At 40.0% G+C, this 19304-nt stretch overlaps 1 protein-coding gene across 4 annotated transcripts; it reads left to right on the top strand.

Annotated features, from left to right (window-relative positions):
* The first annotated feature begins 1575 nt into the window (after nt 1–1575).
* LOC6534299 lies at nt 1576–14702 on the top strand. 4 transcript variants are annotated; one of them, XM_002094944.4, is made up of 4 exons: nt 1576–1680; nt 3398–3584; nt 8775–8947; nt 14473–14702. In XM_002094944.4, exons 1-4 carry the CDS (start codon nt 1678–1680, stop codon nt 14674–14676), a joined length of 567 nt encoding a protein of 188 aa, XP_002094980.2. In that variant the 5' UTR covers nt 1576–1677; the 3' UTR covers nt 14677–14702. The 4 variants fall into 4 exon arrangements, with proteins under 4 accessions (XP_002094980.2, XP_039230127.1, XP_039230128.1 ...); XM_039374193.2 differs by lacking the exons at nt 1576–1680; nt 3398–3584 and adding an exon at nt 7175–7496; XM_039374194.2 differs by lacking the exons at nt 1576–1680; nt 3398–3584 and adding an exon at nt 7184–8312.
* Nucleotides 14703–19304: the final 4602 nt, after the last annotated feature.

Below are 19304 nucleotides of genomic sequence, written 5' to 3'. Positions count from 1 at the left end.
GGGCGGAGCCATCATATAATATAAAATGCAATTTAATATGCCCATTAGAAGCTAAAATAAATCATCAAAAATGATTTGGGCGCTTAAATTGCATCAACCAACACATTCAAATGGGCTGCGATTGTGTGTGTGTGCGTGCGGCTGTCTGTTGTGTGTGCGTGTGTGTGTAAACGTCTGTTTCCCTTTCCGTTAACATTTTGGGTCTGGTTTCCGGCATTTTGTGTGCGCCATTTAAAATTGTTTTCCACGATACGAATCTGCCCAACGCTCTCTCTTTCTCGTTCATTCCCGCGAATGGCGAAAATTTTGCTTTTCGCAGACACTTGGAGCAGGAATTGGTAGCAAATTGGCGGCCTCAGGGTTACGAAGACATTTAAGGGCCGACAAGGAAATGGAGAAATAAAAAAGAGGGCCAAGAATAAGGCCAAGAAGTTGGAAAAGTAGGAGGTACTAGGTAAATTGTGTGCAAGCGATAGAAATCTCTTAGAATATTTCCTTATTTCCTTTCTTTTTTTCTTCCATTCCTATTCAGAATATTTGCCCCTTTGCCTGTTTTCTTGTTCCTTAAACTTCTGTGTTACCACTCTGTTCGTGCATTCATTCCAATTTCTTTCATAAATATTTGCGCCCTTTGTGCGCTTAATTCATTCATCAAACTGTCAAATGAATGTCAAAACTAATAGAGCCCCTACTAGCCCACTTTCCCCAATAAAAAAACAGCCACGAAAAGGTGCTCTATTATTGAAATGAATTAGTGGGCGCCAGTGGGTGGGCTTAAGCCGATTTTTCCTCCTCCTCCGCTTGGCCTTTTTGTCCAAACATTTTCCTACAGCGCGTCTTATGGCGTAAAGTGTGGGTAAGCTCTTCCAATGAGCTTGGGTACTTAATTGGAGTTAATTTCGATTTAATGGCAGTATTATTGAATTCAAGACAAGAATTATTTAATTAAATTTTTTATTAATTTTATATAGATATAAATGGAAATAAATCATGAGAAATCCATAAGAAACCAATTTAAGATATAAAACCTTAATGAGTAGTACATAAATCAAATTTCTGCGAAATCAATTTTCTGCAGCATTTTGCTCAAACAAATGCGATACTCACTATCAATTTATTCAATGTTATAAAGTTCTGTAATTACGAATGATTCCATTACGTGCTTCCAATTGGTTAATGGATACTTCTACTAAACAATCTCTATTGCCCATTATGGGCCCTGCTCTTCGACATTATCAGTGTTATTTTCGCTTTCCGAACAATCGCAGTCTCGAGGACTGGTAGTGTTTAATTAGACAAACAACTCTTCGCATTTAACGCATATTAATTTTCAACTACTCCAGGCTGGTCGTTTCACTTTTGTGAACTTTGAACCCAGCGGCGTAGTTGGAATTATCATGCTTTCGCTGGCTTGTTATCATCTGATATCATTTCATCGCCCCCGCAGCTAGGTACTTGACTTTATATGGCAATATTCTGGGCATTGATTGCTCGGATTTCAATCAATGTGTTTTTTGTCTTCGGTTCTGCCTTTTGAATTCTGCGTGGTTCAGTCGCGTGTTTTCATTTCTCGGCAGCGGTAACCATTAAAATCAACGACCAATTGGCCCAGCATTATACTATACACTATATCCTAAACGGAACGTGTAATAAAAAGATAGCCAGCTGTGAAATTAAATGGTATTTCAAAGATAGAGGCAAACAAATAGTAATGGCCGAAATTGGAAATGGGGAATCTGCAACTGACAAGGGAGTCAAGCTCAATTGTTTCTGCCGAATGGCAATTTAATTGCTAAAAATATTTAGCATTCAATTTATATGGACAAAAACTTATTGGACTTATTTACCTGTGTTATTTATTCAAGTGCTTTAAATATTCAAAAGTTGAGTGTGTTGATTCTGTTTTTTTTTATTGTGTGCTTATTGGTGAGCTTTTCGGGTTTTTCACTGAATTGAATTTGACAACAACATGTTATGAAGTTGTTGTTTAGAAAGCAAGTCTAAATACAGATAAGTTGCTTAAACAAATCAGACATTTTTTGAGTTATTTAGTTTAGTATAAGTCATTTAGAAAACATCAATATATGTATCTCATATCTACATATTATTATTTTCATTGACGTTTGAGTATTTGCACCTACACAGACTATACATTTTACTCTTATATATAAACAGTTAAATTCCTAGTTTTAAAATTAAGCCAGGTTCTTTATGGGCATTGTGCACGTATTGAAGCTCATTATCTTTTGTTGTTTTTTTCCCTGTCTGCTTGTTTTTCCGAGGCCACAAAGACAAAATTGCAGTTGCAGATAGACAATCGAGGTTGGCTTTAAGCAGGGGAAGTGGACGAGTGGAACGAAGAGGTTTTCCTCTCGGAATGTTTTCCTTGTTTTGTCTGTGCATTTACGCTCATTTTCCCTGCCACACATCCCATTGACAGTGGCTCCTTTCATTCACTTTTCCACCCACTCATTAAATGGCGCGTTAAGCGGGAAGAGAGCAAAAGTGAATGGTGGCAATGCTTTTTAAGCTGCTTAATTGTTGCCAAATACTTGTAGAACTCACGGAAATACACGGAGAGAAAGAGTACAGTATCATTCAAAAATTTTTCAGATAAGTAAAAAACTTTAAAAGTTCTTCTACGTGCAAATACTTTTTAAGCCAAATACTTGGCGTAACTAGGAGCTTGTGCAGCTCATAAATCTTTGGCCGCCGCCATTCAAATCGCTCAATTGATGGCGCCCAACAATGGCTGTCGATGAGGCCAAAGGATTTTCCCCATTTTCCATTGTGCTTGTCTGTCTGTCTGCTTGGCGGCGGAAATGGAGCCGGATACATAGGCGAAGAGGTTCGTTCTGTGGAGCGGCAATGACAACTATGGCACCCAATCTATGCTGGTTGTCAGTCTCGTCTCAGAGAAAGTCGATATACCAGATCGGAGCTACTTAGCACATTTTCTGTTTAAGCTAATATTCAATGCTTAAGCTTTCTTTATTTAAAAAAAAACTCCCTTTAAGAGCCATAGGTTAATAAACAGTTTTAATTTTGTTACTCATTTCTAATCCCTTTGGTTTTTGGTTAGATGGCTCTCAAAACAAATACCTTGGGTAAAATTAATTAGTGTAACTAAACAATGTTGCAAGTATACTGAGCATATTCGAACATCCCCTTGTCTTTCGTATAAATTGACGGAATAAAGAACATTGAAAGGGCAATTCAGGGAAATGGTGTGCCCACTCGATGCCTTTGTTTTGTAGTTTATGCGCCAGACAATTGCTATGCACTCCACTCGGGATCGTGCTCCTTCACACAATGGTCTCTTCAAGGAGCCCCTTCATTGTATTAATAACTTGATGCCGCCCGAATTGAAAGCAAATTTTCTAATCCTTCGTTGCAGCCGAGGATGGCTGGAATCAGCAGAAGTTGCCAGCCGCGTCTGCAGCTATATATATTCTGGGGCCTGATGGCGTCGGTGTTTGCTTCATTACCGGAGGAGCCGAGAGGAGCAGCCGGCGGGGAAGCGAGGATGGATGTTCTAGGACTCTCGCCGGGACAAAGAGTCCTGGCTGCAGTGCCTGCGTCAGGTGAGCTTCGTTAGCCATCAGTGCTGCAAGGCTGATGGTCTCTGTAGGCAGTTTGGTGTTGCATTTAAGCAGTTTCAATTCAATTTGAACATAACATTATCCATTTAAAACTGAAAGGAATATCACATATAATAACAATCTTAATATGATTATTATTACATCATTTGATGCCACTTTGTGTGAGAAGTTAATTCGGTAATTGCAGAACACAATGTTGTATTTCCAATCTTGCCAGCACTGTCCTCTGTCTGATACTCCATTTCTCTCTTGGTTTTCCAATTAGCGTTGTTTATCACGCATACGCACTGTGGTCTCCGCTGGAGTGGCAGGTGGAGTGGGAATTCTGGGGTCGGGACGTTCTTCCCACGCCAAGTGGGAATGTCAACGCATTCTTAATTGGTATTTCGCTTACCACCTTCACTCAGTTGTGCCTGCTCGCAATCTGCGCTTTTCCCATTCGGATTCCTATTCCGCTGAGAGCCCGAAAATAACTCAAGTGTCACTGCCTCTAAGCTCACCACGACTCTTCAAGAAGCTGAGCACTAAGCGACGGGGAGCTTAAATGGGGCAACAAGGGGCTGAAGGGGGCTGAGGTGGCGGTGGGGTTGAGGGGGCGTTTTGGGGGCAGCAAGATAGTCAAGAGCAGCTGCAGCGCAACGTAGGCACTCAACGGAGCATGAATGCCACCGAAATGTGGACTCTGGCTAAGTAGCAAATGGAATATTTATAAAAATGCATTTCTCAGCGAAGCAATACTCAAATTCACCGGGGTTTCAACTCTAAACAGAAAGTAAGATAAAGTCCTGCAGCGCAATATCTTCATTACCAAACCTTTTGTACATAAGCAAAAAAGTATGCTACAATACATTTCTCATAGCACGATTTCATAAAGTTCAAATTAATTTTAGGAGCATTTTACCATTAAGTAGATAATATTTATCGTGTATTCCAGCTTGTATTCGTCAGCTTCTGTTAACTAACTGCTACAAATTACTTTGAACACTTAATCTCCCAGCTAATATTTATATATACAATTTCTGCCACTTGTAGCTAGTCAGCACTGTAGTTTTATCACTTGCTGAGCGTTTTGTGTGACACTATTATCCCTCTTCTTTTTTCTTTCTTCCCACTTTCCAGTCATTCTTCTCCTTCTTCTTGTATTTTCCGCTGCTGCCAGTCGGCAATCGCTATATCCGCTTGCTGCCTGTTCCAGTTCCCTGGGGTTCTCCCAGTTCTCCCACAGCCCCATTACTGCTCCCCATTCCATGCTCCTTGCCGCCCCCAGCAAATAGTTGCCGCCTGCAGCGTTTCCGTTGCAGCAAGCGTTGCAAGCGGAATTTGATGTCGCTGGTGTCATTTGTCACGCGTTGTCGCTGCCGTCGTTTGTTTGTTTACCGATGCGTTGCTTCTGGTTGCCGCTGCTGTTGTTGCTCGTCTAGTGTTGACAACACAGATGAACACGGATACACTTAAAGAAATTCTGTTAAAATTACTTACCAATTTAATAGGTATGGGGACACAAAATACTCCTTTAGGTACTCATATACGAGGGTCGTTTGATAAGTCCGTGACTTTTTGAATAAAATATATTTTTTTCGTCAAAGAAGCGTTTTATTTCTCAACATAATCTCCTTTTAGCTCTATACATTTAGTCCAGCGTTTTTCCAATTTTTTTATTCCTTCCAAATAATAGGTTTTCTCAAGGCCCTCAAAATAGTCGTTTGTTTCTGTGATGACCTCTTCATTTGACCCGAATCTCTTACCGCCGAGCCATTTCTTCATGTTTGGAAACAAAAAATAGTCACAGGGGGCTAAATCTGGAGAATATGCTGGATGGGGTAGCAGTTCGTAGCCCAATTTATGAAATTTTGCCATGCTGACTACACACGTGTGCACCCGTGCATTGTCCTGATGGAACAGCACTTTTTTTTTCGCCAAATGCGGTCGTTTCTGCTTCAAATCAATATCGAATCTGTCCAAAAGCTCTGAATAATATTCGCCGGTGATCGTTTTACCCTTTTCAAGGTAATCGATGTGAATGATACCTTGTGCATCCCAAAAAACTGTGGCCATGACCTTGTTGGCCGACAGACCCACCTTGGCCTTCTTTGGTGCACGTTCACCCGGAGAAACCCACTGTCTTGATTGTTCTTTGGTCTCTGGTGTGGTGTGGTGGATCCATGTTTCGTCTACGGTAACGAAACGGCGCAAAAATTCGTTTGGATTGCGGTTGAACATCGCCAAACACTCCTTTGAAATGGTCACACGGTTGCGCTTATGGTCGTGTGTGAGCAATCGCGGCACCCATCGCGCGGAAAGCTTTTTCATGTCCAAATATTCATGTAAAATGTGATGTACCCGTTCAGTTGAGATGCCTACAGCCTCAGCTACCTCACGCACTTTCATTCTCCGATCATCCAATATCATTCCATGGATTTTGTCGACGATTTCTGGCATGACGACCTCTTTTGGGCGACCTGAACGTTCGGCATCACTTGTACTGGTACGACCACAACGGAACTCAGTAAACCATTTCTTAACCATTGAAATTGATGGTGCAGAGTCCCCATAATATTTATCAAGTCTTTCCTTGGTTTCGGTGATGGATTTTTTACGCAAAAAATAATGCTTAATTAGCACACGAAATTCACTTTTTTCCATTTTCGTTAAAATTCACGAGATCGTCTGCTTTCAATGCCTATAAAACGCAAACCAAAAAACGCAGCTTTCTCAAAATTTTACAGTCAGCTGTTAATCGATAACTGCTGACAGGAGCAGTGTTGTATTTAGAGCAGGTGCGCGGCAAATACAAAAAGTCACGGACTTATCAAACGACCCTCGTACCTCAAATAGAAGAAGTGTGATAAAGACAATTAAACTCATGTTTTCCTATCTTTGGACTTACATTTTTTGGCATTTCCACATTGCGATTTAAAACCCTTATTAAGAAATGTGAAAATTGATCTTATCTAATAGCGAATGTATTATAATCATATAAAGATGTCATCGTTTGTTATGCTTAAATGTAAGGAGTAAGGATTTTGATAGTTTCTTGAACATTCCTTGATAATTTAGAAGTTCTCCGATACTTCGTGATGTTACTCTATGCATTTAGAGCATGATCATGCGAGTACCTTTTTTTAAAAAAAAACAAAATGTTTATTTAGTTCCAATACTAAAAGATTTTAAAGTGGCGATAAATCCTTTGACTTTTATGACTGTGTACTTTTTCGGTTTATCACTGCCTGGGTGCGAGCGTGTGTGTGTGTGGGTGTGGGCCAAGTTTATTCTTGGCATCATTAAGCGCCGACATCAACACTTAACACATATTGTTCCGCTGGCCGTGCTCCTCCTTGACACCGCCTGCTCGACCTCTTCCTTTTTCAGCTGCCACTCCACACAATTGAGGATAAGTAGTGCCAAATGCCGGGGAAGCCATTAAAATGCAAATTTCTAGTGGTCACGTGATGATGCTGCAATTCAACTTGGCCCACATAAACAGCCAACACAAACAGGTCGCGAACAACCAAGAACGAGCGACTGACACTAACTCAACAGCAGGCACTGCATCATCGGCGACTTTCGCTTTTACAAAAAGTGGAAAGTAGAAAGTGGAAAGCAGAAACGTTGTCCTTAGTTGGTTTTGGCCTTTCCTCTTTCGTTTGGTTTTCCCATTTGGCGGCTTACATTTGCTCATCTGACATTTTGGGTCAGTTGTCGCATTTGTTTTCAGCTTGCTGTTGTGCTTTTTCATCCGCTTTTCGGCCAACTTTCAACTTTAAAATGTGTGATTTATTGCCGAGATGCCGCCGCGAACTTTTTGTCGGTGCGTTAAACATGGCGTATGATTAACGTCAACGCGGCGTATGCGTAATGCGCAATGGCAGCAGCACTTAGCGACAACTCAAAGTGGTGAAAAAAAAACAAACGAAACGAAACGAAAAGTTCTTGACCAAAGAGATTCCGAACTGCAGTTCAAAATTAGTTTCGAGTGACAAGTGCTTAATTCGTGTACAAGTTAATTAAATAAGTTTGCAATCGCAAAGCGAATCGAGGTGGAAAACGACTTCGAATTAAATCCCAGGCATCTAAAAGAAATTATAAGTTTATGAGGAAAATCTCCTCAAAAATAGTGAATCAAGAACATACATTAATTGAACAGAAGCTTTTAGAAGTTTAAGAAACTAACTTAGACTATTAGTGGAAAAGAAAAACAAGTTTTTCCCATTGAAAACAAATTTTTTTAAACTAAACAATAAAGTATTGCAAGCTCTTAACAAAACGGAAGAGAAAATCTCATGTACCTAATTCAAAGCCGAAGTATTTGTAGCAGCCCATTGAAACGGAAATTTGAGAGTCATTTAAAGCTGAATGGCATTTGCTCAATAAAAAAGAACCCCTTTTCAGACACTTTCGTCAATCATCGGCATTTTCCTTCATTTTCCCAGGTGATTGCTAAACAATTTGATTCTGCTCGTTTGGCTTGATGATTGGGCAGAAGAATTGTTCTCGTAAATGTTCAATTGATTGCCAGCTGCCATCGACATCGACCTAATGCCATTCGAGCCCAAAAATTGTCCAATGACTGCACTTCGAGATGCTTATCAAAGATTCATGTGCGCATTTGCCAATCACCTGCAGAGCGGATCGCATTTCCCCCGCCCACTTTTCCTTTTCCATTTTCTTTGCCATTTTCCCGTTTTCTGTGGCGATTGCACTTAACTGACAGTAAGTAGCTAGTTGAACTCAAACAAAATGCTTAGCGCACAATCTGAGAACAAAACAGCACTCGAGGAGGCTTCAGATACTCGAGTACTTTGGGGTTTTCGGGTTTTCGGATGGAGGCTTTGTGCCTCGGAGTGTTTTAAAATTAAATTTCTTGCTCAGTCAGACACTTGAAAAAATTACTGCAGTTGAACTGTAAAAAATTAGGTAATAATCTGTGAGATAAATAATTTTATTGAGTATTTTTATCAAAATTAAATACCACTCTGCTTGAAAGTGTTATTTTGATGAATAATAACTTTGCTGTAAAAATAGGGTGAAACTACTCTTAAAATTTATTTAAATTAACAGTTCTCCCTTTGTCTTATTTTTATAACATTAAACGAATTTAAAAATAAAAAACTTTTTGAATTTATATTTTTTAAATACAATTTTAAAGCTTAGTGTTTTTTCTTGTGATTGCAGGACGCACGAATTTTTTGCTGTACCAATTAGCTGCGGCCATAAATTCAGCCGCCGGCCTGGAATCGCCGACGATGCAGGAAGTGGAGGTGGTCGATGTGGTGGAGAACCAGGAGCAGTTCCTGCTGGCTAGCCCGGATCCCAACTGGCTGGCCGCCATGGCGAATGAGTTTCAGGTGAGCCGCCTCCTAGTCTTGGTCCCGAAATCGGCAAGCCAGATAACTCCTGCCAACATAAATCACGCTGTTGTTGCTGCTTAACTTTTTGGTTGGTGTTTTTAACTTGGCTCCGGATATCTGTCAGAGCCTGTCTGCATTTTGGTCGACGGTGGGGTGGGTGGTGGTTTCTGGTGGAGTTGTGTAGAATTCGGAGGAGCTTCCTCAGGCACGTGACCGCATGGTGGTCACGCTCCACCGCCGCCGGATTTCATTTACAGCCAGCAGGCACGGCACGTCGCTGCCCAGGATTGAAAACAATCAGGGAGCAGCTAAAGATTTATCAGTCCCGTCAACTGCCATCGAGCCGGAGGGCAATGGCCGATTAAGCTCCGGGGCAAGTGCATCATTCGGTTTGGGATTTGGGATCACACCCACTCCACATAATTGCTGCGGATTATACAACTTGACGGGCATTGAAATTTTAATTTTGTACGCGATTTTAATGGTTGCGAATGACTTTGAGCTTACAACCTTTAGATAAGGTGGTATGAAATGTGTGATATCTCGAGTGTGGGGCTTTAAGCGGATTTAAAAATCTAAAGCCGATTATATCAATAAGGCGATACAGTGCTTAAAATAAAAAAATCCCTTTTACTTTATTAATATATTTAATAATATAATTTATTATGATTTGAGTAAACTTACGCATTGCAACGTTAAAGTTAAATGTTAAAGTCCAAGTTGTGAAAGAATTATACAATAGAGTGGTCAGACAAAACATCCTTTGTTTTAAAGTTCTCAAAATCGCTTTTAATTGAGATCCTCTGGAAAAACTTTTCAATTTAAAGGAGGATATCCGACGGACACCCAGTAGGCAGTTTGATTGCAAATTCATATTTTCCGTAATAATCACATCATCAACTTGTCAGGAATTGCCCCCAAGCAAAACCAATTTTGCTGCTCGAGATTGCGGCTAAGTCTGAAAAAGCCTCTATTAAAGCATGCATCGAATGTTTCCCATTAGCACTTGCACCAAATGGTGGCATCTCTTGCATAGCCAGCTTCGGTGTATTTTCGTATCGAGCACATTGTTCAAGGGTTTTGGCCAAAAATTTAAATATCTGCTGTGCAGCCCCCAGGCAACTTGGACTTTGGAGTCGATTTTGGCCACCTCATCTGCGATCTCTTTGGTATTGCAGTTTGCGTTGTGGCCGCTGGTGTGGCTTCTGTTTTGGCTGGTTAGCTCGCTTTGAGACATCTGCTTTCAATTTCGCAGATTGTCCCGCACAAATAAATGCAAATTTTATGCAAAACAAGCGACACTGATAGTGCTAGATGTATGGTTGGGAGCCAGAGAGCAGGGAACTTTGTTCGCTTTCTTAGTTGGCACTGATAAGCGTTTGGTCGCTTGGAATTACAGTATTTCATATTGGCAAGACAGCAGCATATGGCCATTGCATGAGCTCGATTCGTGGTCTCTCGGAATTTGGAAAAATATTTTGCTTATTTTCTTAAAAAGTCATTTGCCTAGCAAGCGTTTCTTAAATTTATTTAAGGATTAAAAAGTGTTTACAAAGGCTTTTGAGGCGAGTCAAGTGTTTTTGTGATAACCCAAAGTGTAGGTAAATAAAGCTAAATTTTTTAATTTATTGAAATGAATTAGAGGAATTAAATACTATATAAAAGTAAATAAGTTCTTCTTTGTGAATAGAATATGTTTAGACATCTTTCTAAGTTACTCAAAGCCCTATGGATTTCTGTGGCCGTTGTTTTTAGTCAAAGTTAATCAGTTTCTTCGTGGAAATTTAAACCGTTTCAAAGCATTTTTTGTATTTGCACATCCATTTAGAGTCTTGAGCTTTACACTCATTGAATTGAGGTATTTTTTCTTCAAAATGCCGGGACTCACTTGGATACTTTTGAGAAGCCAAAAAACCACTGTTCATTAGGCTGTTGAAAGGCCATCCAATCGGACTGCAACCACCGTACCAAGTTGGCTTCTGAGGACGAGAGAAGCAAAAAACATGGAGAATGTCCACTGGGGATTACTTTGCTTAATTCAACTGCAAATGAAAATTGTTTGTTCTGTAAATTCAATCTCTCGGCGTCTTGTTGACGTTGTCATTACGCCGATGTCTGGCTCAGCCGTTTGTCGGAGGCCCAGGGCCTTCACTTGGCACCTCGCCAACCTCCTCGACCTCCTCGACTTCCCAGACCTCGGAAACTGGCTCCCACACCTATCCTCACCATTTCCAGTGAGTTCATCAAAGCGTAATCTGCACAAAATGGCGTCACTTCCTCAGCCGTTCTAAGGGGAAAAAAACAACAAGCAAATGGCCGGGAACTTTAAGGCTAACTATGCTGGGGGCTCTCTAAGCATCCGAGGCACCCTCAAAAGCCCCCACTCCCCCCGCTCACCTAATGGAGTCATAATTCTTCAGCTCGTTAGCAATACATGCAACGTAAATATGCTTGCGCCGAAAAGTATGCCAGGCATTTCTTTTCGTCCTTTCCACGTTTTTAAGGACCATACCCTGCAGGCATTCTAATCGGTTGTGCCTGGGCTCGCCGATGTCCTTGTAACAGCCAGAGGACCTCAGTGCGGGAGATTAATTGATTTTAAAGGGGTGTTAGGCGAAGGAAGGGGAGTTTGAATTTTGCGGATTTTAAAATAAGCGATTCGCATACCATTTGCTTTGTTCTACATTTGGTCATATGTTCTACATGAATACTTTCTATACATTTCTATATATATTTTCTATTTATTTCTATATATTTATTCCTAAAAGCATGCATTTAAAAGCACTTCACTTATACTAAATTGATATATTGTTTATATGATTTTAAAATATATTATAATTGCATATAAATTACCTTTTCTGTATAGAAAGGCATATAGGCAACATTCGATACAGGAATCCATTTTTAGGGACTATAAAGTTTGATTTATTTTTAAACAGTCAAAATGCTTTGGAATCAATTTCTCAGCCAGCTCATCCCCATAACACATATGCACTAAGCGCTACAGGGTATCCTTTAGCTTTAAATTCTCAAAAGCTACCTCCATCAATTTGTTTTCCATACTCCCTTAGGCGACTTCCCTTTCGCATCTGTGTTTGCAGCGGTGTGTGTGTGTGTGAGGCTGTGTGCTTACCATGGTGTGTGTGTGTCCGTCGGTGTTAAACCTTTCCGCCTTTCGGGAAGCCGTGGGCGGTGTTCGGTGGGCGTGGCCAACGGAGCAGCCGCCTTGGCAGTGGCCGCTGGCCTGACAAGTTGCTTAATTGAAAAGTGTTTTGTTTGGCATGCCTAAGGCAAGGCCATACACTGGTACACTGACAGAAATGGGAGTCTATTTACTTTTATATTGATAAATTGATAAGACAATTATGACAGTAATACTTTAGAAATCACTTATGTTACAGAAATTACGTTGGTTCTGGTACCACAAAGTTGTATAATATATTTTACTATAAGTGCTAGATTCAAAAGAATATATTTTTATATCCCATCATTTCGTGTATCACTTGAAGGAAAGCGAAGTGTGCAAGTGCTTTTTGGCTTTTAGGACCTTTGCCCCAACTGCTGATTTGGCAACTTTTACGTTCAATAATTTGCTGCTTATTTATGCGCTGGCTTTAAGCCCGGCCAAAAAAAGCAACAAAGGACTTCCGCTCTTTTTCTTTCTTCCCCAAAAAGATCCTTCAGCGATTCTGTGATTACGCATGGGGAGGAGAAAAAGTGCCGCATATTTATCACTTTTCCTACATTTTATTGCTTCCTCTTTCGCATGTCGCCTCCCTCGCAGTCATAAATAATTATGTTATTTTAGATTCTGTATCTTTTTTTTTGTTGGCCTTCTCGCGTTGAGTCGAGATAAATTGTGGCAATAATTATCGCACATTTTTCACAGCGACATTTTTCAACGACTCTCAGCATGAATTCGGCGACAGTTTTCGTAATTAAGTCGACATGGTGACTTAATGACGCTGCCACGCCCACTCGCATGATAGCCATGATAACTCGGCACTTATGTTTAGGGCTTTTATGTATTTTTAATTAACTGAAATGCTGATTTGGCAGATACCGGCTTACTGAGCCCTGCAGCAGCCAGTCAAATGAACTCAATCAAAAGCAACACTCAACTTTGTCTCAAGGATCCCTCAAGAACCTTCGTTTGCTGTCCGTGTTTTTGGCCAGCACGCTGTTTGTGTCTCGAGTGTTTGTCTGTCTAATTGGTAAATTTAATTAGCCGGCCACCGGTCACCTGTTTGTGTTCAGTTCTCCTCGCTGCAGTGTGAAATTGCACTTTATGCTCAAATTTAATAAGCTCGCTTCCTCCAGATTTCGGCTAGCTGGATAACATTTATAGACCCACGCTCCTCGGGCAAACTCTGCCGTCCTTCGTCCTTCGTCCTGGCCTCGCAAACGGAACTTTAGTTTACCTTTTGCTTTAACTCTGACGTTAACGGAAATGCAACACTCTCTCGGCCGACGTGCCACGCCCCCTGTTTTGCGCCCCAGCTAGTCAACTGCGGCCATTGCAAGGGGTTTGGTAGTAAAGTTTATGTTGAGTAAGGTTTGAAATTCAGTACATTTTAATGTTGTTGTTTAGTTTAGTATATTAACTTATCTATGATAGGAATGATATATGGAATATATTTGGTTTAATTTCTGTATCACATATGAGTGAGTAGATAAATAGCAATACTTTGACATCGCCCCTCTGTGTCCATAAAATATATAACATGGCTAAACTGCTTCGGAGCTGTTTACTGCAGTTTTCAATTAAGTTGCCAATGTCCCTCTGCCGACAATTTCCCTGTTCCTCCAGCTGAAACTCATCCAGTTTGCTGCTTCCCTTTTTAATTAGTTGACAAACTTGCACATTTTTATCGCCGCTCGCTAGTTGTACCTGTGCTATGTAGTGCTAACTCCTCCCTGTTTGCTCATCTCCCTCCTTTTGGACGTCGCTCTCTTATTAATTTCATTTTGCACTTGTAATTGCCAGTATATATCGCATTGCATCGGATAGCATCGCATCGCTCATACGCAGCGTTGCACCGGAAATTAATTTCCGTGCGCTTTGGCAAAGAAGAAGGGAAAGAGCTGGAAAACGGACTGTCGGCTTGATTGCTTAACAATGTCGAGAGCATCGGGGAAATAAGCAGGAGATAGATTAATAAACAGGGAACAATTTGTATTGGTGATTTACGGATTAATTAATATAAAGTAACTATTATAAAGATCATTGTTTATAGTACTTAAATCCAACAACATTTTTGTCATATATGTTATATATATCGAACTTATTATTTTTTTTTAATATTATACATACATATATTAGACATTCTTGTTTGTGAAATGTTGAATCGTGGCTTTATATAATATTATATAATATTCGAATTTTAAATATATTTTTGTATAATTATTTCGGTGTACTTGTTGATGACCTGATCATCTAGCTTGCAATCCAGTTTAGTTTCCCTACTTGCACTCGTAACCGGAACTCTTTAATTATAATCTCGTCTCATCTTTGATTTCAGAGTGTGCCAGTGTACGAGACTTTTCCGGCTGACTTGCAGAACTGGCTGATGGATGGCTATGGGATCAGTGCCTCGGACTTCTACCACAGCTGGAGCGGAGCAGGATTTGGCAGGCGGAGCAGCACCCGCACCCAGCTGATCTGTACGGCAGATGGGCAGTGCTACGAGGTCAACAAAATCGTCACTGCCTGCTGTCCATTTTGAGCATCCAATAAAGGCATTGAAAACAATCGAGAGGAAATCATAAATTTGCGGATAACACACACACATACAGAGCACAGAGACACAGCATCGATTGACAGGCAGTTCCGGCATTGTCCGCAATGAGACCATTAAATACCGATGCTCCTGTGGCCGACCACGTGGTCAATGGACGATAGTCGTTGGCCGGTGCATCTGGCCAACAGATTGGGAGAATGGGAAGGGGAATGGAAAGGGGAATGGGAAGCGGAAGGGGAAGGAGAATGGAGTCCGTAATCGAAAACGGAAGCTGCCAACTGCACTGGTCACTCTGTCCGTTAAGCATTTTTTGCGGCACGAGTAGTTCAGTTAACTAACCGAGATTTTCCGTCATGCGAGCAGGTTTATAATTCAAGTTTTTTGTTCAGATTTCAGATTTTACAGTAGCAGCCATGAGTTGTCGAAAGAAAAATATTTCTATCATTGAAATAACATTAGTCTTGTGTATTTTGGATTCAGAGCAAGTTCAAAAGGTTTAAAAAATAAAAGGATTTTTAGGCTAGTAATTAAGGTTCCGATCGAGTAGGGCCACAGTTAAGGAGTGGTAATTGAATTCCACATATGGAAAAGAGTTCGTCAAATGTGTAAAAGTAATTCTGGATAGATAAACATTTTCATTTGAATAAACTAGTCATTTATTTCGGAGAGGTACTTAACTACAATATCTTGAACAAATGTTAAATAATATTTGGGTTTCTGATTTTCTGGTTATTTTTTTTAACAATTTAAGAATTTTCAAACGTAGTGGCCAAATTTTACCTCTTAGCAAAATGATTACGAATTAGTTTTTTTATATTACATTTATACATTATTATTATTATTATTATTATACATTTTTGTGTTGGTCTCTACGTATATTTTACCCAATTTAGCCTAGATCAAGGGTATTTCCTCGTCGACTCAATCCGTAGTGAGGCACTCCCTTGGGGCTTTGAGCTCTTTATGCGTGCCTGCAATCAGCGACAACGAATGTTTCCATGTACCAAACGCGTGCCAAAAACAAAAGGGAAAAGGAAGGGAAAAATGCAACAGCAGAAGCCGGAAAAGCGACGACAACAACAACGACTGCATCGGGAGGGAAAATCAACATGCAACAGAGAGAACGAGAACGAATACGAGGAGCAGCAGCAGCAACAAATGTCAGTTATTTTTGCCCTCGCCGCCCATTTTGCAACATTATTTTTTTCGCATTTTGAGACCGAGACTTTTATTTCGCATCCCATAGTGGCGCAATTGTTTCGCTAGTAAACAATGTGATTTTCAGCGTGAAATTTCATTCAATCGGCTGGGTTATATGGCTATCTGGCAATAGCCCCCTGTTACCAACTCATTCGACGGCCTTTGGTGGGCAATTTGTGTGTGCGAAAAAGTGTATGGCCCCAAAAAATATGTCGAGGTGCTTTTTTGTTATGATATGTTCTTTTTTATTGCATTTTTTCGCCAGCGAAATGCTTTTTATGCATATATTGTTCGAGGATTTGCTGCCTTTTCCAGGGCAAAATTGCTTTTAATTGATCAAATTGTTTAAATATACGGCTTGCATATATGCATGTACATATGTATGTGTGTTCAATGGATTCCTGGTTTCTTTTTATTGTTTTGTTATTTCAATTAATGCTTTAAAATTCTTGTTTAGTTATTTATTAGGCTAAGTGAAAGGAAATGTATGAAAAACTGCTTTTGATGGAGGACTCACTTTTGACAATATTATTAATATTTTTTGTAAGGGTAATTTTTAAAATGGTCTAATAGGGCTATCATATTGAAACTAAAGTGTTATCATATTTAAACTACGTAATGGGATGAGTTTTAAAAAAACGAAAGGTAATAATACTTTCGTATTTATATTTAGTTAAATAAGAACTTATTTTTTGCGTATTTGATAAATCCCTACATTTTAAGTATTGAAGATTTTAAGTCAAATATTGATGATATTGATATTGATCATCCATAGTTTTCCCAAATAAAGCAAAAATAAAACAACGAAAATAAAAGTTGAATTGGTTCCGAGTGTAATCAGCTTTTAAGTATCAGCAGTGATAAAGAACAAGTTATTAGGTGCTAGACAAAAGAAAAACACAAATATATGTAGTAATACAAAGTAAATTGCTAGACTTGCATAAACATTTTAAAATGAAATATTTGGGGAATTTTATGAATATTCAATTTAAATTGACTTTTGACAATAAAATATGTCATATTCCAGTAGCACATACTTTCATATTTGCATATGTCTAGCTTGAGAGATATTATAAATATTTGAGATAATTAAATATAAACAAAAATTTTTTGTGAAGTGAATTTAGCTGTCTAGCTTATAGGTCATGAAGTGCAAATGCCAACTTCAATGCCAACACAGTTTACTGTTTAAACTGCGTTGCAATTTAATTAAAGACACATAGCGACCGATTCAAATGAAACACATATAAATAAGTGAGCAGACAAGCACCACCGAAAATATTCGCGAGCATAAATGCCAGCGATTTTCCGGCATTCACTAGGCGCCTCCCCTTTCCCTCCCGTTTCCCCCTGGCTTTAAAACTTAGCAGGGGGGCCCGTAGGAAAATGCTGGCTCAAAAGCGCCCGTATCTCGCCATTATGGCAATCTGTCTGAGTGCCCCACCACCTATAGAGCCGCACATATCTCCATATCCCCATATCTGCGCAGATAGCGGCATGCATATAGGTAATGCATGTAAACGATATTGCTTCACTCAACTGTCAGAGGGCATTAAATAATATTTTACGCCGGGGAGACGACGGGAGATGGGAGATGGGCGGCCTCATCATGGCCTGTGACATTTCTGACTGCAGGCTGCCCGGGAAGCCAAAAAAGCCGCACCATGGCAACTTTGCCCAATGGTAAATGCCAAATGGCAGACAGGCAGACAGACAGACATAGATGTCATATGCAGAATTATGTAACACGAGCGGTATTTAATTTTTTAAGCAAACTAACATTTCCTGCCAGCTTTTGGCCACATCTGCATGCAACATTCAGCATGCAGCATGCAGCATTCAGCATTTAGCATGTGCATAAATAGTTGCATCCTTGGCGGTTGCAGCTTTTCTATGGGTTTGATTACATCTCGTAGCCTAGACCCCGTTTTTGACTTTGTAAGCTTGGCTTTCAAGTGAGTTTGCCTTATTGTTTTTTATGTTTTGCATGCTAAATCCCACTTAAAAGGCAACCTATTGGGGTCATTAGTACAGAGCCTTTAAGGATTTTAGGCATAGGATTAGTATGATGCACCGGCACTTGAGTAGTTTTATTATTTTTATTTTACCAAACTAAATATTTTCATGCTGTTGTAGTTTTAGTAAGGATTTATCGCATTTCTACCTTTCCATTAGCCCTAATATACATCAGCAATTTGATAGCTGAGTAAATTTATAAGGAATATATGCTATATGGATAGCACTTAGATATGAAATTTGAGAAGTTTGCTAGACACAGGCCCTCCTTTTATGTGGGACAACAAAAGGCCAAAAGGCGTTGTCCCTTTGGGGAGTTTTTGTCTGCTGATGACACGAACGACGTGTCCAAAATGCGGGCTTCAATAATTTGAGGTAAGTTTATTATGCAGATAAACAAAATGGGCTCCTGATTTTGGCTGACTCAGCATTGAGCATTTTCCATACCACACATACTGGACACTGGGATAGTGGAATGGCCCGGAGCCTTAGGGGCGATGGTCAACAATTGCCGGCAATCATCTAGGCAGTTACCTTATTACAACAACAATGGGAGAAGGGGGGGAAATGGAGTGGAGTGAAGTGGAGTGGCTGGGAAAACGTTGGCCATAACGGGAGTTATCTGACTGTAAATACATAATCTGCTGGCTGGGTGGCTGTGTGGCTGGCCCAAAGTGAACCCGTCGACGCTGCAGCTTCCTAGTTCCCAAAAGATTTCCGACGGCTTTTGCACCTTGAATACGGATTTGCTTTTATTGCCGCATCTTTCCGTTGCCTACTTATGTGCACTGCTAAAAACTCTGAGTACTTAACAAGAAAATAAATGAAATAAAAGAATTATTTAAGTGTGAATGAACATTTCCTTTTATTTAGTGGAACAAGAGAGGTAATTAATATTAAAAATATATTAAATAAATCGGAATGCCAATTTAAAGATAAAATAAATTTATTAATTACAAATCTAGAAGATACATACATAAGTTCATACATAAGTTTTATATTTTTATGTTTTTTAACAGATTTTTTAAAAGGCTTATCGACATGTTTTTAGTGAACATTTTACTGCCAGTGTAGTTTCCTTCCTGCGTTTTTTTGTTGGGCTTTCCGCTTTTAGGGTTAAGCAGGTGCTTTATAAACCAAGCATCCAGGTGGGCGGCCTCTAACGGTAAATAAGGACAAATACCACGTAATGGGCAACCTGTGCGTGGCTGAAGCCCCATCGAGAAAAACTAGAGGGACAGCACCAGGATCCCTTTATTTCCGCAGCAGGACGCTGGCAGGCTGTAAAATTTTCACCTTTAAATGGGTCCCCCAAGCGCAATCAAAAGACTCTTGTCTCTTGTCAGTCACATTTGTTTTGTTCTCGAGGTGAAGACGGCGACGTGTCGCCAGAAATA

This window comes from Drosophila yakuba, chromosome 3L (genome assembly GCF_016746365.2).
Source record: "Drosophila yakuba strain Tai18E2 chromosome 3L, Prin_Dyak_Tai18E2_2.1, whole genome shotgun sequence".
NCBI classification, from domain to species: domain Eukaryota; kingdom Metazoa; phylum Arthropoda; class Insecta; order Diptera; family Drosophilidae; genus Drosophila; species Drosophila yakuba.
Note: the sequence above shows the minus strand (reverse complement) of the source record. Positions and strands in the feature narration are given on the sequence as shown.